Source organism: Buteo buteo, chromosome 5, assembly GCF_964188355.1.
Source record: "Buteo buteo chromosome 5, bButBut1.hap1.1, whole genome shotgun sequence".
NCBI classification, from domain to species: Eukaryota; Metazoa; Chordata; class Aves; order Accipitriformes; family Accipitridae; genus Buteo; species Buteo buteo.
Window position 1 is genome coordinate 6830560 of NC_134175.1, and position 23975 is coordinate 6854534.

Genomic DNA, 23975 nt, shown 5'->3' on the forward strand with positions numbered 1-23975 from the left:
AGTAATTTTGGACTCTGGGAAGGTGTGAAGATATAAATTGTCTCCTCAGAGGTCTACGCTTTTCAGTTGTATCCAGTCCACACAGGCTGGATCAGTATGTGTTTCTGCTGAAGCACCAGCTTGAGGGATCTGTTACAGAAACTCAAGAGGGTGTTATGTTTCAAGAAAAGATGACAGGAGCAGGGGGAACTCACTACCTTCTATGGTACTGGCAACATTCAAGTTGTGTCCTGTGTCTTCCATCTGTAGTCTCCAGGCTGGGGTACCTCAAACCCATCAGAACAGAGTCTGGTCTTCTGTCTTAACACATACCTTGCTGATCTGACTCTCCTCTAGAATACAAAAACAGTTGTTTCTGCTGAAGCTGTCAACTCCCTGAAGGTATAGAAGAAAGGTAGTGAGGTGATCTTAGTAGAATGGAGGGTGGGAAGAGGGGCAGTTCATCAGTCAGAAAAGTGACTGAATTGCCAGCTTCCCATAGGAAACACTGGATAAAAGAGAATTAGTAGCAGGGAGAAGGTGAAGTTCTGCTTTTCTTCATGTCTTTCTCCAAGTTAGTTGCTGAAATCTGTGAGAGGTGCCTGCCACTACTCACATCTCAAAATCTCCTTCAGAACAGCACTCTAACAAAGAGGATTCTATTCACTAAAAAATGTAACTGGTGCTTGTGACTGACTGGTTTCACTTAGTCTCCAAACTCCAGCAGGCTGAGAAGCAGTACCAGGTTGAAGGATCTTAGCACCAGGGAGGTGAGAGCTACAAAGACAATGCAGAACGTTCTGATTCTCAGGGGTGTTGGTTGTTCGGTGAAAAATGCAAAAGATTACATTTGACATAATCTTGCTTTACCCCCAAACTTATGAACAAGTGTTGTCAAAAAAGTGGCTGTCAGCTAGATTAAGTTTATTAAAGCCACATGAAGAAATACAAACAAAATAGATGATCCAAGGTCACCCTGTATTCTTTTCTCAACAGTTGCATTTCAGCTAGAGGACAACGCTAGGCCAAATTAATGTTTGTAACAAACAAACAGATGTGTTCTCTTTGAAATAAATGCATGCACTTACGCTCTGCCTGCATTAAGTCTGTTACCAGGTTTTTATGAGATTTGGCAAGTGCAGTGTTATCTGTTAATATCTGAAGGTGGGAGTGTTCAGGGAGTTGTCTGGAAGGCTTGCAAGACTAGATGTGATCATATCCACCCACACTAATTAACACATTACATAAAAGTACAAGTTTCTCTTTGCAAACATCAGAATCACTTGCCCAGGCACTTTCTATGAAGTTCTAGAAGAACTATAGGGATGGACTCCGTCACTTTTTAACAACAGAACAATGGATGAGTAGGCAGGGCATAGTTCCCACTTTCAGGGCTCACTCGTTTTCTTCATCCTGCTGAAAGCATGCCATCAGCAGGGATATGGCTGGAAGGACCTTCTTAAAGTTCACTAAGGTTGCATGAGGAAACATGATTTTTTTTTTCCTCATCAAAAACAAACTACAAAATCAAATACTGAACATGAGGAATCAGATTTACTTACAAAGGACTCCTCCTCTCCCTGCCCTGCCTCACTAATTCTGAAAATTACTTTGTGTGAACACCAGCCTCTGAAAACACCCGGTACTTAAAAATCCTCCCATTTAAATAGGGTCTTTTTCTGTCAGGAGAACCTATGTCCGAAAACGGCTAACACTTCTGTATCATTCAAGTTTTAAAACAGCAGCAATCTCCTGTATCAAAACAATTGTAAGGGATCTTCTACTTCTTCATAGATTGGAGCAAGTAAAACTAATTTCATATGAAACTTCTGTGACCTGCTCCTACAGCTTCACCTAGATTCCTCCAGCAGGATAATAAATATATACCCCGATTTCGATTTACTCCAGACCCTTTTGTATGACATCTGGCTTCAAGATGGTGGCACTGAAAAGTGCAGTAATGACACTGGAAAACAGAAGGAAAAAAAATAATTGGGCAGTGGAAAGCAGGAGGCAGTGGAGAGAGCAGGGAAAACCAAAATTAAAATAAGTCAAAGGGCGGAAATTCCTTTGAGAAGGCCTTAGGCTTCAACAAAGCTTGTCGACATTTGCAGCACTTTAAGATTACCCAATACTAACCTTATGTGAAAAGGGACAGTAGACCTCAGCAGGCATTCCAGAGGAGCCCTTCTATAAAAAAAAAAGTCTTCAAATGTATCCATCCAAATTTGCAAGTAGCTCACTGGATGGAGAGTGCTCTAATCTCGCAACACTCACAAGAGAAGAAACTCTCTTACCCAACTCTTCTTACTATCTGAAAAGCAAAGTCAATGTTTTCCTCATTATTTTCTGTTTGCTGCATACCTCTCCCCCACTGTGACTGCTATTTGACCTGCTGTCCGCTCAGAGACCCTGAGGGAAAGAGAGAGGGAAGTTTGTGTGTGTGTGTGTACGAGAGGAGTGAGATGATGAGAGTCTCAGCTATGTTCTGACTTTTTTATATTCATTAGAAAGAAATCAACAGCACTTAGTATGTAAGACAACCTCTGAAGACAGGGAACATCTTTTATGCAGTGCAGGAAAAGAGCAGATTCATCTAAGGAACAGGATTGGGGGATGAGTGGGGACTTAGTTTCAATGTGTGTACTAGATTTTACCTCCCTTTTGCATTAGCATGTTATCAATTAATAGAGTCTCAACATAAAGGTTTAAATTAAGGGGGACACTCAGGGTGCTCTCTTTCACCAATTCTGTTTGCCCTTGCATTTACAAGCCTGGCATGCGTGACTGTGATTAATGAGAAACTAGACAGGATTAGAGTGCATAAGGGGATGTACGTATAATCATCCCTTCCCCTCCCAAGCGTCTCTCGATAAATATTGTACCTTCAGTATTCCTGGCAGATCCTGGAAGGGGTTCTCCCCTCATTGCACTTGTGTTTTCAATGAACTGGGTTTCTTCTCAAAAAATTGACAAAAAATAAAGCTGAAAGCATCTATTAGGGTGGGCGTCAAAATCACAGAGATCAAAGTTTCTTTTCATCCTCTCCAGAGAGCCTCAGACATCTAGGAATTCAAAACAAAACTCCATTGTAAGAAACCTTTTCAAAGCTGGCACAGTGCTACAGCTTATATGTTCTGCACTCAGAAGGAAAGCACTGACCCAGATAGGAGAGCTCCTCAAAATACCCATGCAGGCAGAGGGGCTTGCATCAATGGCACTTTTGGCAATATCTTCCTCTTGAACTGCTCAAGAAGAGATGTATCTACTAATTGCAGTATGGTTCAGACCTTCAGATTTTAACATTCACATCATTCCACCTAAGTAGTTGGTCTCCATTCTACATGGCAGAACCAAAGGGGTATTTCAAATACAGCTCACAGCTTTTCTGCTGTAACTCAGATCTCTTTTAGGAAATGATGTATTTCGGCATATGGTTTTTTTTCCTCTTCTAAATTTTTGTATAGAACCTCTTGGTTTATGAACAAATACTGCTTTTCATTTCTATAGCATGTTCCATTTGAATTTACTGAGCTTTTGACAAACATTTAGGTAGTCAGACTTACAACTTTTGAGGTAGGGAAACACTAGAAATATCTGCTTTGCAGGTCAGGGTGCACCTTGAAATTATGCAGTTTGCCCCAGGTCACACAGGACATCTATGGAAAAGCTCGAAATTCAAGTCAGAAGCCCTAAATTCACTCCTTTACTTTAACCACATGGCCTTCCTTGAGGCGCTTCATTCAGGAGGTGTTCTTCAGTTAGGCTTGCTACTTTCCTGTATTGCAATTATATTAATTCCTCTTTTAGTAGTGTTCCAATATGTTTCAACTACATTACTATGCCTAGTGCTGCACACTGCATCTGGCATAGGAATGCAGTGTTGCTCTTACTAGGCTGTCAAAGAGAGTATATCATTACAAAAATAAATAATGTCTAGCTGCTTCTGGCATTTCAGTCCAAGCAGTATTTATCACTTTTGGCTGATGAGTGCCTGATTCAATGCCCCTAAAAAACAATGGGTGTATCCCCAGTTGAATTCAATGTGCATTTAATCAGGTCTTTGCTAACTGTGCTTCCAAACTTCACATTTCATGAGCACTACAGTAATGTGTCTTCTATTTTTAGAGCATTATTCCACTTCACTGTGCAGATAGATACAATGGATTTTCTCTGCATGGATTATGTCAGTGAATGTATGTTTGTACAAACAGGCTCTAGTTTTAGTTCTAGATTTAGTTCATCCCCAGTGTGATGCTGCCTACATGCGTGGCAATCTGGGATTAATGCTAAAAATATATATATATATTTTATCATAAATGAACAAAAATACTCAGAAAGACAATTAAATTTCATATATGAGTTCAGTGACAGAAACAATCTTCCACTATTCAAACTGTCTGCTCTTCTGACTGAGCATTCCTCTCCAGACTTCACAGGTGAAGTAAGACAGCTTTCTTGGGCCTAGCACAGTCCTTCCAGACAGAAGTCCTGGGTGGCCTTTAACAAGGAAAACACTGCTCCACAGTTGCTCCTTCCCTGATGTGAGTTGGGAGTAGCTTCATCAAGGGATGTAAAGTGAAGAAAGGGAAGGAAGCTTCCATTAAATGTCCATAACTTTTAGTTCTTCAAAGTATTTGTTGAGTTCCCCATTCAAAAAGATGAAATGAAACCAGTAGCAGTTTGTAATTGCATTCCTCTGAAGAGAGGGGATAAAGCAAGTATGGGGTGTGATGTGTTGCCTCTCAGCTGAAACAGCCTACAGACACTTTAGAAACAAAAATTACATCTTAGAACTATGAGTAGATTTAACAATTGAACTCTAAAGAATTAAACATCATATAAACATTTCACACTTTTTGTTTTTCTTTCCAAGAGTCCATAGTCTAGTCATTCAATCCTGTGCAAAGGTCATGTTACTATGGATATGACCTGCAAGAAATGTGTTGCCTCAGAGCAGTGCAAGTCACATGAACAGGCTAAAGGCCAAGCCTGCTGATTCACAGTCTTGTCAGGATTTTCATGCTTGTGTTGGTTTCACTGAAGAATAGTCCTTGCACCATCATCAAGTCTATGTTCGTCCTTTAAAAGTGTTCATGCAAGTGTAGCTTCCAGAAAACTTGTGGATTTCTTCAAGTGCTGCCTGAGGGAGAATGCTGCAGGAGAAGCAGAAAGAAAGTAAGCAGACCAGACAAACCTCTTAGTCTATTCTAATAAGAGGATGTGTAAATATGCGTTTATGTACACACATACGTAAGTATACATATTCTCCAAAATCGTCTAGTGAGAGTGCACAGACAAAATATGTGTCAGTATCCTGCTTTGAGTAGGCCTAAAAGAAGAAAGTTATATCAAGTCATTCTTTCTCTACAGAAATATTTATCCAAAAAGGTCTGTAAAAACTGTAACTTAGAAGATACCATCTCGGTTTATTCCTCCCAAATATTGTGCAGAATCTTGTACTCTGAAATACACAAACTGAGTTCTCTGGTTAACTTGCCATGTATTTGTGCTAGGCATGTGGCCTCCTTATCATAAGGTATGGATATAGATCAATTTCCTGACAGCTACTGTAATGGAAAATAAATTATTAATTCTTACAATTAATTCTTATTAATTATTAATTCTTATTAATTATTAATTCTTACAACACAGAAGGAGAACAGCCCTTTTTCAGTCTGTAGAATTTCTGGGAACTTTTGAGAGCATCCCAAATTTTACATACAGAGTGAAGCATTTATTGTGAACTATTTTTTCTTGTTCAAAATGCAATATTATAATTATTTTCCACAGAAATCTCATGGCCTTATTTCAGTACTTGACTGAAGTAGGTTTTCCAAAGGCTTTAGTGCAAACTCTCATGGAAACACAATTTCAAATGTCCTTTCTCTTTAGTTGTTTCAGGATATGAAGTTATGACTTTCTTTTCTTAGGGACTTCAAAATTCCTGTCCTAATCATACGCAAAAATATTTTTTTAATAGTTTCATTGCTTTAACACAAGCAATGCTCTCTAAATACAGCTGTGATACCTTATTGTACAGTAATCCTTTATAACACAAAGCCCGGAGTCCAAAGAGTACTAAATCAAAATCAACTACACGCATATGTTAATTGTTAAGAAATTTTGTAGATACAAATACCAGTTCAGACCTCAGGAATCCAAATTTTGGGAGTGAAACTGGTTTCATAAAGGGGTTATACCCAGGGAAAACATCTACAAAGGTAATCTCAGAAAGCTTTCTCCCTGTTGCTTCTATGACTGTCTTTCAGGGGAAGGAATGAACCAATCTGATCTTGGATATCGGGTTACAGTCAAACTGAGGTTCGCCTTGGTGGTCAGACACAGAGTACTGTAAACCAGTCTTGCCTAACTGGCTAGGCTATTGCTGGGCAAAGGAAATACTTACCTTTTTAGGATGACAAGAACATGCATTGTCCATGGAAGGAGCAGGAAGGCTTGATTCATCTGAACAGCTTCTACGGTCCTCCTAGCCACTGTCTCTGGCTTGAGAGGAGGAAAAAGATTAGGGAACCTGAATAAATAAAGTAAAAAATAAGATAATTATTTGTTAACCAAACTCCTTCTTTAAGATATCACTGTCCAAGTCCTGTTACTCACTAAGCTATCACTGGTTACTGGCATTCAAACATGCCTCAAAGCAGGCTGGAAGAAGCAGAAAGCCCAGTTCCAACTAGTACTATTGGGTTAGCTAAATGGTTAAGAATGTACATGTTGGTGCCTTTAGGGGGAAGTGGCAGAGTGTATTCAGAACCTCCTTTGAGGGATTTTCTTAAACTGTATGCAAACCAATACCAAAATGCTGTCTTTTCCAGTGTTGGTGTTTTTCTTCTTCCTCTCTGTTGCTCTTTGCTTGAGTCAAATTCTTGACAGGTGAAAGACAAGTATTTTCCCCCACTGCTTTTAATATCAAACATAAGGCTTTTCCCAGCTCCAGCAATAGCTTCACACTGCATATTTTCTTGACTAAGAGAGCACAAACTATATTAATAGGTTATTTAGTCCATTGTAAAAGATTAATTTCATCAGCCATTAGTCTTTGAATTTAGCTTGTTCTCTTAGACAGAGGCAAAAAGGAGGTACTGGTAGCTTTACTTCTGTAACTGGCTGTCATTCCTTTCAGTGGGAAAAAATTAAGTATTGCAACAAATAAAGAAGGAATTTGTACTGTTAATTCTCAAGTAATTTATAGACTGCTCCTTTTGAATGACCTCAATTTTTAGATTGCCTCCCCTCCCTCTCTGGTGGCTGCATATGGCCCAAATACAGTCAGGGAAAAAATAGCTTTCAGTTTTCTCTGTAGAAGCAAATGTCTCAGTACAGGCAGGCTGTATGAATATGCCAGCAAAGTGAGGGAACCAGTCTGATGAGTCCCAGGTGGCCTAGAGTGACCTTCTGTTCCCAGGCAGCCAAATGAGACATCAAATTCTCTTAACTAAATGAAGCATTAATTAGGAGTGTATTCTGATGATTCATTTAAAATGAGATGCTTTATTCTAGTTCCCCTGGACTGACCTGATTCTCATGCCCTGAAACATCTCTGTGCTCGTGTGGAAGGGCAGGACTGTTGTGGCATTCACTCCAGGACAGTCTAGCAGCCCCAAGGTCAGGCTCTCCATAAAGGCAAAGGACGAGGCTTTGGAGGTGCAATAGTCAATGGCACCAGGGATGGCTGACAAGGCCAGGACAGAGTTCAGGCAAACAATGTGTCCATTCTGCAACTCCAGCATCCTTGGCAGGAATGCTTTGGTGGTCTGAAGAACAACAGAGTTAAAAAAAAAAAAAAAAAGTTTGCTCAGCAGAGATATAGCAAAAACAATAGTAACTGAAAAAAATAAGGTGACGCAGAGACAACAAGCCAAACTGTGCTATTCATTATGCAAGGAAAGAAATGGGAGAGTACCTTGTTGCTTTGTTATTTTCTGAAAGATTCTAAACAGGCCAGAAAAAAAAAGTTTCTACTTTTTGTGTAAAAACAAAACAAAATCTTTCCTAGCACATAAGTAAGCAGTACCCATGGATAAAGGCCATGAACAGAATGCTTTGTATGTTCTTAACCATGAAGCGGATAAAGTTCAACAAAGTGATAAAATCACAAGAAGTTCTTTTTTTATTACTATTATCTAATTCAAAATGGAATGAGTTTCACACTAGCTTCCTTTCCTGAGTAAGGTGGTCTCATGCTCCTCTGATGTTCCATACACATCACTGTACAAAAAACTATCCTCTGTGAGCTCAGGCTTTCTCAAAAGAAATCAAGTGTTTTACTGGAAATCACAGAATAGGGATACAAGAGCATCAAATACTGTGTTACTACTGGAAAAATGAGATTTTTTTAGACTTCCTTCCTCTGGCCTTTGCCCCTCACATTGTTTTTTCTGCCTCCTTTTCATGTCAGACTGATTTTACCAAGCATCATGTAGAAGGACCTACTAGCACCCAAGTGTTTACTGGCTGTAATCTGTCACTCTCATTTCCAATTCTGAATACATGTGGTACAAGAGCTTCTCTTACCCAGAACTGTCCCAGGGTGTTTATGTGTTGTGATTTGAGCAGTGCATCATCATCGCTGTCCATCAGACTCTTACCATGGACCACAGCAGCATTGTTCACCAGGATAGTGATATCACCCACCTGCAAAAAAAGCAAATTACTTGTTACTACTAGTATCTCTCCTCACAAATCAGCAGTCACCACTGTATCTGAATATCTATTATTGCCTAAATACATTATTATTTTCATAGCTTTAGACATTTTTGCCTATAGGCCTTGTAATCCTCCCAGATCACTTAAAACAGGTAGCTAGGCTTTTTACAACATAATCTGGATGGTCACCCTTCTTTTTTCCCAATTTGCCAATATAGTTTTTTTCTCATCAAATATGAGCCGTTGCTAAATTCTGCCCACAAACAGTGTTTCCACAGACACTAACCTTTTCCCTCACAGCTTTGGCTTGCTGATAGACCTCCTCTCGATTTCCTACATCACAAATGAAATAATAGCATTCCGTCCCCATCATCCTGATTTCCTCTGTGGTCTCCTTCAGGCATTTCTCAGTTCGACCCCACAGGATGATCTGCAGCAAGAAACTTTTGTTAGAGTCAAACCACTTCTGCTTCAAATCTAAAATAATTAAAACATGCTTCTAACTTCAACAATTTGATGAATATCTTTGATGTGTTTTCACTGCCAGCCCTGTTGCATTGTTTCATTTAAAACTAACAATGATTTTCTATTACATGAGGATGGGACTTGAGTATCATGGTGGTAGCTGTATCCCACTGCTGATACTCTCTTTACAGGTTCTTTACAAGCAACACAATAGCTAACACAAAAAAATCAGATCTTTAGCCTAACATGACAAATATATGAAACACTTGTTTCATTAAATTTCAAATCTATCCCTGCTTTTGCTATACACACACACAGAGAAAGATAAATTTATTCTAAAATCACAGACCTTCCTGTATATCTGGTATGTTATCTACTTCTTGTTCTGTATTTGGAGATAGTATCTGCTCTGCAGTAAAACATTTTTTTTCAGCATATCATATGTAACTATTTGCAATGCTGTTTGCAGGCTGGTGTCCTATGTGCATTTCAAACAAATGCTTCATCCTAATACAGACATTTAATGTGAGAAATTTCAAGCAAGAATTTATTTTGCAACTACTATATGCAAGATTTCACTTGCCACTCTCATTTAACACAGTAAAAATGATACAATAGTTCTTGTACAAAGAATAATTCTGAATTTCCATGGAAACAAAACGTTCAAATCATAGAGCATGGATTTGATATATAACGAAGACATAACCAGCGCAACCCTATCTGTATTTCTACACCATCATGGAGGTCAGAAATAGAAATAAGTTGTAAAGTTACCAGGTTCATTAACTTTCATTGTGGGGCTTTATCCAGTATGATTCTTCCTAGTAAGCCAACAATATTTGTCTCAAATATGAAATGGGTGCTTCCACCACTGTCTTTCAAAAATTAATCTACAGCTAAACAGATTAAATAAAAATATCTTTTTCCTAGTATATAACCTTATTTTCTATTTCTTTTAAGGCTACTGGAAGGAATATAATTTAATCTCTCTGTTACCTAAGACATCTATATATGAATCAATCTATCCTTTTTGCTCTTCAAGCTAAGTCTTCTCAGCATTCATCATGTTATGAATGGTGAGTTCCTTGTCATTCTGCAAAAAATAAATTACTGAATGGAGTATGTTACTGAAATCAGCTGACTGCTCTGTGAGTCAAACAGCAAGATCCAAAAGAGAAAGGAGAAAAGGTTGCTACTGCTCACAATTGCAATTGTGAGCACTGAAAATGCAAAATTACTATTTAGTACTAAAAAATAAATGAGGACATTCACATAGTCAAATGCAGGTTTACTCTGATCAGGGGACTGGGAAAATGGGCTTTGAAAATGGAAACAGCTTTGTTGCTCTCAGAACGGTGCTATTTCCAAGCAGCGGCCTTATCACTTGTGATCCAGGATTACAGTTGCTTGCCATACCACCGTATACTGAGTATGAATCTGACTGGTATAGTGATTTTTTAATGGTTAAAAATAAGCACACTTAAACTTCAAAGATTTAATAATCTTTGAGTTTTCCAAAAGTTGAAAGAACAGGAAAAAAAGGTCTAAATTATATCACTCAATTAACTTAGTAACAGCAAGATAAACATAAAAATTTAAGAGCTGCTGTATTCCCTCCCCACAACAAATCCCTTGCAGAGAGCTTTAACATGCTTATATTTAAGAAGTAGTTAAGCTTATCTCATAACTGGTACTAAAACTAATCTCTGGCAGGGTCAAACAGCTCTTCCAGTGCAACTAAGCAAGGCTAAAATACAGAAGTACCTGGGTCCTCAACCATTTCCTAAATGAGTTAAATTTACAATTAATCCCATTTATAAATCATTGGCACATCTGTGAACATAAACACACACAGACTGACAGACTTATATTCTCAAAATCACCAAAGGACTAATGAGTTGGTTAACCAGAAACTTCAGAGCATGTATAAATATGCCAGAGCCATTTCATGGGAAATCTTATCTCAGGGGAAGTAATTTTCAAGGAAAATCTGTGACCAGACCTAAAAACTGTAAGAAAGCATATGGTTAAAAATGCGGCTTATGTATTGGTCTGTCTTCAAAAGTCTCAGCATATCACCCTTGGCCATCGGGCTTTGGCATCTACACAAAGCTTGTAAAACTGATGGCTATTTACTCGCTTCTGAACTCAGAGCTAGACTGGATGATATTTCTTATGCCTACTCTGCAGACTTGAAGGGAAATCAAGAACATGTGAGAAATTTCACAAGCTTTCAGGAAATATTTACAAAATACCGTTCAACTATAAGCACACACACTTACTTGCTCCCTCTTTCACAACCTACATCTCTGTGGATAGGGGAGAAAAAAACACTACAAAATGTCAACTGTAAGCATCAAGTTTGATGCCCGCAGACTTTGTATCAGTGTGAACTTCAACCTCTTAGGAGGATTGGATCAGTCTAATGCAGACACTAAAAAATTAACTGACAAGTTGAAGAGTGAGGGAAGGTAGGAGAGGAAGAGGAGAGAAAGAGAAATAAGGTGTCAGACAAGGGGAGTAAGGCAAGAGACTGACCTCACATACCTAGCACTCCAGGGTTTCACACTGCTATTGCAAAATAAAAAGTAGATCCCCCACCCTTCACTTTAATCTGTTTCAAACATCCATACTCAACTGGGCAACTCATCCAACTCCTATTCCCAAGAGTTGCCACTGATGCATTGAATGTCAGGAAATATACATGGAAGAATAGTTAAGCAAAGGACGACCTGTCAAAGGAACATCTGTCTGTGATGCAACTCTTGGACATAACGTTTTTTATGCCCCAACAGTTACTTTGGGACCTTTAATATCCTACAGGCAAGTCTTGCAAGGTGACCCCATTAAAATCTGGGCCATCTGGGGAAGACAGAATTTGCTGGTTATCCTGCTGACAGCATTAACTTCAGTACTGATTTTTTTCCATGGGAAGTTTTCACGTCCTTGATACTGTTCACACTCAGGTGAAGGCTTCAGCCTGGGTAAGAGAAAAGCAGTAAATAAAAGACCATTCTTTTGTGAGAGGTGAAAGTTCCCTAACGACACAGTGGGAAGTGAGGTTTCCTGCCATCATTTCTGCTACTTTTTACAGATGGATAAAACTCAAAACTCAATACAACATGCTTTTGGTCCAAATTCAAGCTTGACTGCTCCTACAAGATCATATGAGACTTTCAATTTCTCTCTTGCATCTGGCCAAATTAAATTGGCACGGGCTTCCCTCTGGCCTCCTAGGATATCAGATCTTACAAAGAGACAAGACTTTTAGTTGCTGCATTAGCCTCATAGTTGAGGCTTCTGTTGCTCCTGAACTCTGTCTTTACAGACGGCTTTGGCTTTGTGTTTCTGTGTAGGCAATACTTCTCTCTTCTTGCTTGCAGCAGTTTCACCAATGTTTTTCTAGGTCCTTACTCTACTATTGCCTCCTGAGATTTCCTACAAACCTACGCATCAGTCCTCTGCTCTCCTGAATTCACCTCCTTCTGCAAAATCTGCGATTTGACAATTTGCTGCTTGGCACTTATAAGGTTGTGTTATTTATAACATTCTCACTAAACCATTCAACTAGAGAGCTTAAGAGTCAGGGATAATCATGCATGTTCTCGATGCTCCTGAACAAAAAATTTTGCGCACTGTTGAACTGATCAACGATTGTGGGCCTGGGCCTGTGTTTTGCTGATGCCCCCTAAGCTCCAGTTAGTCTAAAGCTATGCAGTTGGCACTTCACTTCCCTTTATATGCAAACAAGCATGTAAGGAACTCTCATTTTGTTCTTCGCCTAGTCAACATCAAGAAAGGCATCATTTAACTTTGTCATTTAGCTTTCTCACACCCTAGTTAGGATTTGAGAGCTCTGCATTTGTAAGGAGTCTAGATCTGCAGGTTAAGATATGGTCTATTTAATTAGGAAGCACAACTTTCAAAAGGTAGACATGGGCCTCAGAGTCTGGTCTGTGTCCCCTTTCCTTTTTAAGTTTAATTCTAAATTGGCAATAAGTGTGTCCCAACTGGAGGCTAAGTACTGGAAGAATGACTTTTACAGACACAGAAGTTCCTGTCTGGGACAGAGGAAAATGCAGAGGAATAAAGGAGAAAAGAGACACGGCGTTCCTTATTACACAGCCTGTCAGGATGTTGCACAGCCACCCATTCACGGTAATTTAATGGTGGACAGAGGAATATTTAATTTGCGTTTTGCATAAGTTCTTGGACAGACAGTTTTCCGTCCTGGAAAGAATCCAGCCCCTATTTCTTCTCCCCCTTCATCTCTCGTCATCCTCTCCTGCCTGTCCCTCCCTACTGCACTAGACACGCTCTCCTTTCAAAAAGTTACTGACCAGAAAATTGTCGAGGGCAACAGCCCAGTGAGGCGGTTAATCCCCGCTGTGGCAAGCCCGCTCCTGGAGGCTTCCTGCCCTGTGGTTACCTCTGGGTGACCCCAGTGGTTGGCAGTCAGGGAGGCAGGTGGAATGTTAAAGCAATCGTTGATGCTCCAGGCGGCTAGCGAGAGGAGGGGAGAGCCCGGCAGCAGCAGGGTAGGAGTCTTCCTACCATGGGACATATGAAAGACTAGATTTATGATGACAGAGGAACTTTGCACGCCCTCCTCTTAATTAACTTTACAGTAGGCAAGGGCTGTGACATCACAGCTTAGTGCAGATTTTCCCAGGATTTATTCATGAGCAGATTTTTGCAAAACAAACCGTATCTCTAGATCTTCTCCCCTCTGGCAAGTCACAGAACTCCTTATCTGGCCTCAGGAAAATCATTTCAGCTAGAGTGGCAGGCTCAGTAAACGCTGCATCCTCCACTCCCAGAGGACTCATTTAACTCCGGACTTAATCTGCTAATGAGACATGCCCTGAGGTCGGAGGGGAGTCAAAAGGAAGGTTTTAGCTGCTGTTGCACTAAGGCAAGACTTTCTAATAGAGGCCTGCACTGGCTACTTGCCAAAAGCCCCAAACCTGCCTGCAGGTTTAAATCCTGATTTTCACCGTAACACAAGTGAGTAAGAGTTAGGCTTTTGACCACCACAAAATCAGATAAAGCCACTAATTTATATAAACTGGTTTAGATTGAAGCTGCTATCTACCAGAATATACACACATGAGCTATGCTTCCAGAGTCCTAGGTATATTACTGGTGCAGGAGATGAGGTTAGAGCTAATTTTACATCATTTACAAGGCTATTTAACTTGTTTGGCCCGATTTTATTGCTAGCACAATTCAAGAAGAGCAGCAAAGGAATGTTGCCACTTTACATCCTCAATTAGTCTGGCACTATATCTTCAGCAAACCTGCTGTGCTAGACTTTATCCCTCCAGTGAACTAGACCAGTACTGGAAAGGTGTCCCACAACAAAAGCTTTCCCGAGACTGAACATGTGCCATTTCTTGACACTCCCCTTGGATTATCTGAGTTGTATTTTAGTACAGACTTGCTCACTCTTAGTCTTTTCCACCACGACAACACACATTGTGATTAGCTTACATACAACTTCCATTCCAAAAGTTTCTGCACTTTACGATTCAGGAAGCAATTCTCTGTATCAATTCGAAGATACTGAAAGATTAAAGTGTTGCAGAGAGACAGGAAAGTGCCCTTCCTGCCAGATCTCATTATTGCTGCCTCCACAAATCAACCACAACTCCTCACCACAGATCAGCAGAGATAGGAAGTAGTTGGTAGGTCAACACATTTCATTCCCCCTTTCAACCTCCTTCCTAGTCCAGTGAAACAAAAGTTGCTCTGTTTGAGTTGGCATCTGTAATTGCACAGACTGCTACCTTTGTTCAAACAGAGAAAGCCTTTCTGCACCCAATACTGAAAGTTTCTGCATACTTTTAGGAAGTACAAAGTGTAGATAATCCACTGAAGTATGTCAGTCTTATCCCCATATATTTACAAAGCCTGGTAGCACTAACAGTTGGTCCTCCGAAGAAACACATTCCAGTGTATCCCATAATCCTGGCACAGTTTTGCATATCATGAGAACAGCAGGCTAAATCCTACAGCCTCAAAAGTGTTCATGTATTTTGCTTGTCAATGGCATAAGGGTTTTCTGCTCCACCCCTTCCCCTCTCTTGCCCCCAGGGCAAAGTCAGACAAGTTCTTTCAGGAGTTCTTCATGGGAGAGGCATGCTAAAGACAGATTACTGGAAGAGTGAAAGGTGTGGCCGTTCAGTGTGAAAAGGCAATCTTTGCGTTAGAAAGGAAAAAAGAACCTTTTGATGCCTGAAGTAGGTCAAAATACTTAACCCAGCCCCTTAGTGACACTTATATAAAAGTAAGCAAACAAAGCAGGCCAGTGGCAAAATCCTCTCAATTCCCACAGTGGAAAGCGAATAGCAAAGCTGCAAGGGATGGGTATAATGGGGGAATCAAGAGAGTAAGCCCATTTACCTATTTTACACACAAGCTTTTCTAGATTAGTATTCCGAAGTTATAAAGACATTAGACTGTAGGAATTTAATTTAAATTTAGTCCTGCCACCATGGTAAACACAAACACAGACTTCATTATAAACTGGTTTGAGTTAAGGCCAGGAGTAATAAACAGTTATGAGACTAAAAGTTAGGTCTAAAGCAACTTCAGAAGGAGACTAAAAGAGTGAATTGCCATTCCTTTAGTCTAGAGTCAGAACTTTTATTCCTTTATATATTGACTTAGCACTCAATGGGATTAACATTATTCACCTAAACCACAGTCAATTCCATTTGTACCCCAATCACCCCTTTTTTCCTCTGAAGGAAACAAAGCAGCACCTAAAAAATCATAGAGAAGTATGTAAACACCTGTCTCCTCTTCAATAGAGGCCTTCCTTGGAAAGAAAATCTGTAATTTTCTGTCTGCATACAGGCATTTAAGACCAGCTCCCTCTAAAGAAGTGAACAAATGCCTACTGTTCTCACAGTCAGGACTATTTAAGGACAGGTGGCCCCATGCTGACTTTTTTCCAGTGGTTTTTCCAATTGCTTTCGTCTGCAACATGTACTGCGACTCCAGACTGCCTTGGGAGCAACACTTTTCAGCTCTGTTGTACAGAACAGTTGAGGAAGGGGAAGGGTTAGGGTTGTTTGCAAGAAGAGGTCACGCAGGAGTCAGCCTTTACAATCCTATTAACGCTGGGACAGGGTCAAATGGAGTGCACGTTCCAACAAAAGCACCAAGTGGCCACAAGCTGTCACCCTGCAAAGGTTCATGGAAGCATTTGTGGGGGAAAAACCGACAGATTTTTAATGGTGAATGTCTGCCACACCATGTGTTAGAACCGGCCTCTGCTCCAGGGAACCAAAGCACACAAAGAAATATCCAGCAATAAAATTCTCAGGCTGCAAAGCAGAAAAAAGTGGCATATCTGGGGGATGGGGAGAGGGGTAAGTTTTTTAAAGTTATGTATTTGAGGTAAGGCTTTGTAGATATCTACCAACAGAAATATAATACTCCACCCTGTAAAAATAACTAGTGTGCTGCTGCCTCCACTTGCTTGGCATGCCATCCCTATAATCCAGATTCATATAAAAATGTGCACAGAGATCTCAGGAAATTGTGGGGAGGGTAAATATGCAGGTGCAGAAAGCCCTTTCGTACTGCAAGCACAGCAGACAGGATGAAGGGATAGAAAGTCAGTAAATAACATTTCAAAGGAAAAAAAGAAATTACTGGATCTGCTTGACAGAAATGCCATGGTCCAACAGGGCAGTTCAACATAGTTGAAGGTTTGCTGTTTGCACATTTTCCTTCCAAAATGCTGCATTATTAGTGGCAGGTTAAATGTTCATGTAACATAGTTAAACATTTACTGTGACAGAAAGTTATGTTGACACTGAACGGTAAGAGTGTTTGGTTTTGTAAAGCTAAAAACAATCAAAAGGTTAGATTACAGGCTAATGTTAGAAGTAAGGGCCATGTGAAATTAAAAACATGGAGCCAACACAGTATTATTTCCACCACCTGAGTGGGTGAAAGTAACTCCTAAAATTGCCTGGTTCAACCAACAGTTTACTGAAAAGTCTGCTACTTCTTAACTAACGAAGTGGGAAAATCAGACCTAACATAAATTTTTGGAAAGAAGAATTAAAGAACTACAAACGGGGTGCCAATAGAACTGGATTATTTTTTAGAGTTTTCCTTTATATTTATGGATTAATTCTGTAACAGAGTGCGTAATCTTGAAATGCTGAGCAGATTTAACTTCTAGTGGAGAAGGCTGGCCACTGCATCACCACCACCTTTGAGACAGCACTCAAGAGACTCCTAGGGCAGGACCCCTGTATAGTTTACAAAAGTATCAATTATGCTGGATTACCAGTTTAGAGTAAAAAATTGTCATCTTTAATTCAGAACATCTTCAGTTTTGCTTTAAGCTAAATCACTGAGTACTTCATCAGCACTTTACTTATTTTGGGGAATATATAAAATTCCACTACAAGCTCTATGAAAAATAATAAATACAATTTTATCAATCAGATGCTATACTCAAAAGGTAACTTAATTAGCCTTCTGATGCTGGACCGCTTCTGAACTTTGGCAGTAATCTATGATCACTGCTATGTGAACTGGAACTAAGTTTACTCCACATTGTTATGTAGATCTGTGATACGTCATTATAGTCCTGTTACTAGTCAAAGGGACTTTGCATTTTGCTGTACTGTCACTTTAGCAGAATCAAAAAATAAGGCGGACAAAATGGGAAAAGTATTAGAAGCTCTGATGAATGAGGAAAGCCACAAGGAATGTTTACAAGCCAGAGGAAGACATAGGCAGACAAACAACCCCAGCTCTTGTAGGAACATCACAGAGAAGGAAGACTAGGGGAAGTGTTTAAATTTGTTAAACTGGAAGAAGGCTTGCAACAAAAACAGGCATGGAATCCTAAGGATAAATAATGTTTCTAACACTGTCATTATAAACTACCCTCCAGAAAGGCCTAAAATATGCTTCAGATCATCCATGTGCATAATATGAAGCAGCTCTTGACTGAAAAAATAATTTCTCCCATGAGGCTGCTGGAGAAGTACTGGGAGTTAAAACAGCCTACATTAAATTCATATATAAACTAAACACTAGCAACAGCTCCAGACAAGCTCCCCTACAAGCCTCCTTTCTTTGCCTCCAGAAAAAGAGAACTGCTACCATTTTAAAACCATCTAAAAGCTGCCAAAAGGAGCTTTTTTTGTAAGTATTTTAGTCAAAGAAATAAAGGATACTGCTTAGAAGAAATCTTTAATATTTAAATGCTTAACTGTTTTTTTATCTTTTAATGTACATTTCAAAACGTTATTTTTTAATGGTGGCTGTTGCTATGCAACAGGGCAGAATTTCTAAAATCTATTCATCTGTTGTACAAATGACAGTTTTCAGGACATATTTAACTCTCCCAGCCTATTAAGTCAAAGAAGGAGGATGGGAATAGGTGGATTGTAAACTCTCAGAGCATGCATCCCCCAAAGGGGTACAGCGTGGCTAAAAAGGGTCTTTCACTGATTATACGGATTTTTTCAATACACTGTTAAGATGAAGTAGCTACTCTGCCTATAAAAAAATGTGAAAACCAGCACAGCTCTAGTTAAATAAAATGATATCTAAATATAGAAACAAAAGTTAAGATCATTACTTTTATCCAGAAATGATCAAAGCAATTCTAATCAGATTCTGCTATAATGATACTTATTTAAACTAAAGGGACTGGTCAGGCAACCACAGATCAAACTCTAGCATATTAATAAGTTACAGCTCCCTGGAAGTTACCATCCTTTGGATGTGATTGCCTATCACATGCATGCTTTTTAGGCCACTGCAATGCAAAATGAAGTTAGTTCACTTCAACATGAACATAAAATCAATTAAGCTATCACAGAACATGAGATAAGCTTTACTTTCCAGTAAAATAAACTATATAAAGTAACCTGGTCAGTAACTAAGACTTAGCAGGGGCGACAGTAATATAATATTGAGGCACAATAATTCCTTAATATGTTCAAAGTCAGTAACAAGCACAGCTCTATGCCATAAGGGTTTTCTACCTACCAGTAGACTGCAGAGCACTGGGGATCTGTAAACTAATTCTGTGAAGAGTGTGTAATCTAGCCCTATAAAACAGGCCTATTTTTGGTTGACTCCCATTCACTGTAGAACAATCTTTACTTCCACTGAAAAATATTTATAGGTACACAAAAAGACACAAACAATTTAACTGATTGACATCATCTGCAGGAGTGCTGACTGACAGTCATCTCCATGTGCATCAGTAGGAAAAATGTAATGTATTGTCATTGCTGAAATCGCACTTAGAAGCCTAGATCCTGAAACAAATAACATGACTTGGCCTAAATCTGTGAGTCAAAAACAAACCAAAAGTATTTTAACTGGTTTTACTGATTCTAGTGACTAAAGAAGCCATTCTGACTTCATGTATGGCAGAATAGTTCATCCCAATTATAATGACTCCCTTTGAGATGGACCTTTTTTTCAATCTATAACCAGCATTCTGATTTAGTTGCACTAACAATTTCAATGACAACATAAAATACTATTCTTGTAATATTATTTCAATGGTTAAGAATTTTCTGTCTTTTATTTTCCCTTTTAACTCAGTCAGGAAGAGAAACTAAAATCACTTTATAGAAGCGAGATGCTTTTCTAAATTTCTGATTTTGCAAAAATGCTGGACTAAAATAAGATAATAACAGTGGTCAAACCCATCAGCATAGCACTTCCTCTGTGTGAGCAGTAAACAAGTGTAATGATGTCATTAGGAGCTGGCTGACCCACTGATGAACTCTAGGCTGTAAAGGAGATGCAAGGTGCCAGATCACTACGCACACACTTACCCCCCCTCTGTGTGCATACTACACACACGTCCTTACAGCATAAAAGGTGTCATAAAGCAATCTGCAACAGTTGCACATCATCATCTAGGGAAATGAAACCCTGAAAAACTCCTTTGATGGCTAAACATTTTGCTTTTAAAGAGGCAAACCTCTTGCTTCCATAAAGCACACATTCAAATATAAACACAACATAGACAATAGTCTCTAAGGGGCCTGGATTAAAATCAAATAACAAGCAACACAAAGAACACTCTACAACATTGCACAATCAGCGTATCTCAAAACCCAAAATCAATCAACTCAGCTCAGTGAGACAGGACTCCCATGTTTCCCAAGAGTCTTGGAAATGTTCTTACATCATTTCTGACAGCTCACTGTGGTCAGAGCTAGCCCTGTTCTATTACCACTTTGGGAAAGAAGTACTTGTACCAGCTGGATGTCTTTAATACTCTACTTGGAAGCATGACCTCTTCTCTTTAAGGCAGTAAGTTGAGTTTTGTCCTCACTGGTAAGGTTTTTTTTAGGAGGTAGGGCACAGGGAATTTGAGTTTGTAGTCAACATAAACCCAAGCTGCTGAAAGTGGATGTCAGGATTTCCCATTCCCTCTCCAAACTACCACAGCCCAGTCTTGCGCAGCAAGTGTACTGATCAGAGAGACAAGGTGTCTCTGTTTACTACTGGCAAGGAGATTAAAATGAAAGATCTAAGACAAACACTAATTTAATCTTCATGTAGAAAATATCTGATTGTCCACTGTTATTGTTGATCCGTTCTTTTTAAGGGCATGGAAAGGTGAACTGCACAGTGCCTCTACAACATCTTCCACTCCCATTAACTTATTTTAAGTCTAGTATATTTGAGGTTTTTCTTAAGGTCCAGTTAAAAGATTATCTAACAATTTCTGCTTTCAGTTAAAGTGGTGCAAGTTTGTCCACTCGTCAGACATGGAGAATATCTTGAAAATGTAACTTGGGTGTATCCTGTGACTCAAACGGCAAGAAGACCGAAAAAAAATTATACTTACTTAAAATACCATGCTTTCTTTGAGTGGTAACTCCTGATTTCTTAACACAGGCCTAGCTCTACAGGAGACATTTGCTGCTCAGTGAAGCTTCTAAGAAAAATGAAACAAGATTTTGTTCCATGTCTGAAGTTTTCACTTTCTGATACAAGTCAGCACTCACAGAAACTTAGCTAGTAGTTTCAGTCCAGGACTTACTGGGAAAGAGGACATATCTAAAAGACAAATACTACCTATCGATACAGCTGCTGCAAGCTGATACCTGTGCTGACCGAGAGAAGGAACACTGACCGAAAGAGAAGTCAAGCTTGAACTCCATTTGCACCTATTTTAAATGGCTGTTTCATTTAGATAAGGGATGAAATATATTAGCCAGGTCATACCAACTGCCACCCCACCTTTACATAGACTCTAACTTTTGGCTTAAAATATGTCATACTACAGGATAATCACAGCCCTAAATCCTTCCTGGCATCATTTTTATACCATCTCAAAATATATATAATTTTATGTTGCTTAAGTGTACTCAGAGGTACAACTGCCACTGATTGCATACTGAGAGCCAGATCTATCACATAGTCACATACATAAAGTATAACTGACTTAAGCAGAGCTGCATTTGTGCTTTCAAACAGTATTTTATTGCCGTAAGTGGAGCACTGACACATTTGCTCAGGCAGTGTTAGACAACAGAAATCCCTACATTAATCAAAACAAGTAAGCTCTGTAGCACTGTATTCAATAAATTGTAATTAAGAAGGCGGCAACATAAGGGTGGCTGTCCACAAAGTCCTTTTGTAATTATGCATAGTTTATGGCTAAGCTAATAGGATGAACAATTTAGATTAGTTACAAACTCTGCCAAGGTACCCATCTATTCCCAAGTCTATTAATTAGAATCAATTTAATCCCCACTGGGATAAAGGTCAAACAACATGTATTTGACCCTTTTCTACTGGCGTCAGTGTTATCAGCCAATGGATCTGGCAGTGCCTGGGTCTGACTTGTTTGACTCTTCAGCATGTTGACATGATGCTTTGAAGAACAGTCTGGGCCCAGCTAAAAAGATATCTCTAATAATTTCTGCTTTATATTCCTGATAAGCACACAGGTTTAAAAATTCCCATGTTTGTTCTCTCTCGGTGGTCAGCTCTGAGGTTGTTGTTCTCTGTCTTTAGGATTTTTCCTTTTCAGTCTCCCTTTCCTACACAATACCAATGGTATTAGATTTGCATCTTCAATTCAGTCCAGAAATCAAAGTGAAAAATGAACATTAGAAACTAACTGACATTTGTTAATGGATTTTAAAACAAACACTCAAAATCAATAATCATTAGCCGACATTCCAAACTGTCCAGAAGGAAAGATACAGAATTTCTAAACACATGTCCAATTTTATGGGAAGGAAATAAAGAGAAATGTTGTCTTTTTTTCTTCTGCCCACAGTTCCTGTAGAATTAACTGGCTACTTCTGTGGAGTTCATCATCATCATCTATTTGTCCTAGTTCTTTTCTTGGAAAAATTATAATACCTTCATATCTCTCAGGTTACTATAAGGCTAAGTTCCTGGTCTTGGCTATGGTAGTATGATGTAAAATCAGCTTGTTCTTGATGTACTAACTTTGTGTATGTTCTCTTTGAATGTTGCTGATCTGTTTGAGGAATGTAATACAGGGCCTATTCAGAGTTTTCTAAGTTCCACCTTCATATTTTTACTATCCACTGCATAGTATCACCCTATCAAGACAGGTTTAAATAAATCTTTGATTCCTTCTAAACTTTTTAGTTGGAATGCTTAGAAATGTATGCAGGGCTTATGGTCACTCTTAAGGCAAATTGCTGTGCCAGACTAATTAGACATCAGCTCAACAGCATCTTTAATTCATTTTGTAATGCAGTATAAACTGCCTATACATATCAGTGCTTCAGATGGAAATAGTTCTACAAATCTGAGACAACTTTTTCCTAGCTGGTGCCAGACTCATGACATAAATGCAACAGAAATACACAGCAGCACATTTACAAGTCACTGTAGGTGATGAAACCACGCAAATAAAATAGGGATGAAACACTTCAGATAAGTAAGGTGAAACATCATAGACCAAAACCATCTTGTCAGCCATGAAATTCAGAAAAGCAGCCTTTTTCTTTCTTTAGTACAAATAAGACTAAGATCACAGAATCACAGAACGGTTGAGGCTGGACGGGACCTCTGGAGGTCATCTGGTCCAACCCCCCTCCTCAAGATCATATACCTAGACTACTGCTTTGACCAGGTCAACTCTCATTTTGAATTTCACTGCCTCATCTTCAAGCTTTCCAGATCTAAGTTTCTGTATTCACTTTCAAGGCCGCTATCCCCATGTTCACATTTCATTTAGCATCAGATCTCCTATTGCAGCCCTTACCTCCCAGCATTAATTTAAAAAAAAACCTCTGTGTTTTCTACCACAGTCTGCACCTCTGTAAACATACCCCAAAACTCTTTAGTGTTGCTCTTCAGATGCCACCTTAAAATCTCCATTGCTGTGATGCCTTTCAAAAAACTCAAAAATGGCTAAATGAGTGGTGCTGAAATCCCTTGCTCTACAATCCCAATCAATACAGACTTCTGTGTTTGTATTCAGCTGTTGCCTTTTGTTTTATATCTACATTGTAAACCCTGAGGGTTTTTTCTGTTTTTTTTCTGTTGTCCTTATACAGCGTTAGTATCTTTATGCTAAATAATTTATGGTGCATGAGCGGGTTTCTGAGGCACTACAGCAATATTAATATATAACCTCATCTTTAAAACTTACCTCAAGATTTCTTACAGCATTAACACAGTCCTTATACTTTGTGGGAAGCCTCATTTAACTGTCTTGATGCTAGTCCTTAAGCATTTTAAAGCTGGATTTTGGTGTGCCAACAGAGCACAGTCTCACTGGGACAATATTTTCACATGACATCACTGTATCCTGATGCGAGATGTCTGCAAGTTCCACTTCTTGTTAACATTATTTATTC

General features: G+C 39.2%; 1 protein-coding gene across 4 annotated transcripts in view; it reads right to left on the minus strand.

Moving 5' to 3' along the window:
* Positions 1-4312: 4312 nt before the first annotated feature.
* The window catches only part of DHRS3 (dehydrogenase/reductase 3), a 28642-nt gene continuing 8979 nt past the window's right edge, over positions 4313-23975 (minus strand). For 3 of the 4 annotated variants that reach the window (XM_075027480.1, XM_075027479.1, XM_075027481.1), the window contains 5 exons: positions 8933-9076; positions 8515-8634; positions 7516-7754; positions 6389-6514; positions 4313-5135 (listed from right to left, as the gene is read on the minus strand). In XM_075027480.1, coding sequence (XP_074883581.1) covers positions 5051-5135; positions 6389-6514; positions 7516-7754; positions 8515-8634; positions 8933-9076 — 714 coding nt within the window. In that variant the 3' untranslated portion in view covers positions 4313-5050. Of the gene's footprint in view, positions 5136-6388; positions 6515-7515; positions 7755-8514; positions 8635-8932; positions 9077-11843; positions 13044-23975 lie in introns of those variants that run through there. The other variant, XM_075027482.1, reaches the window with a different exon arrangement.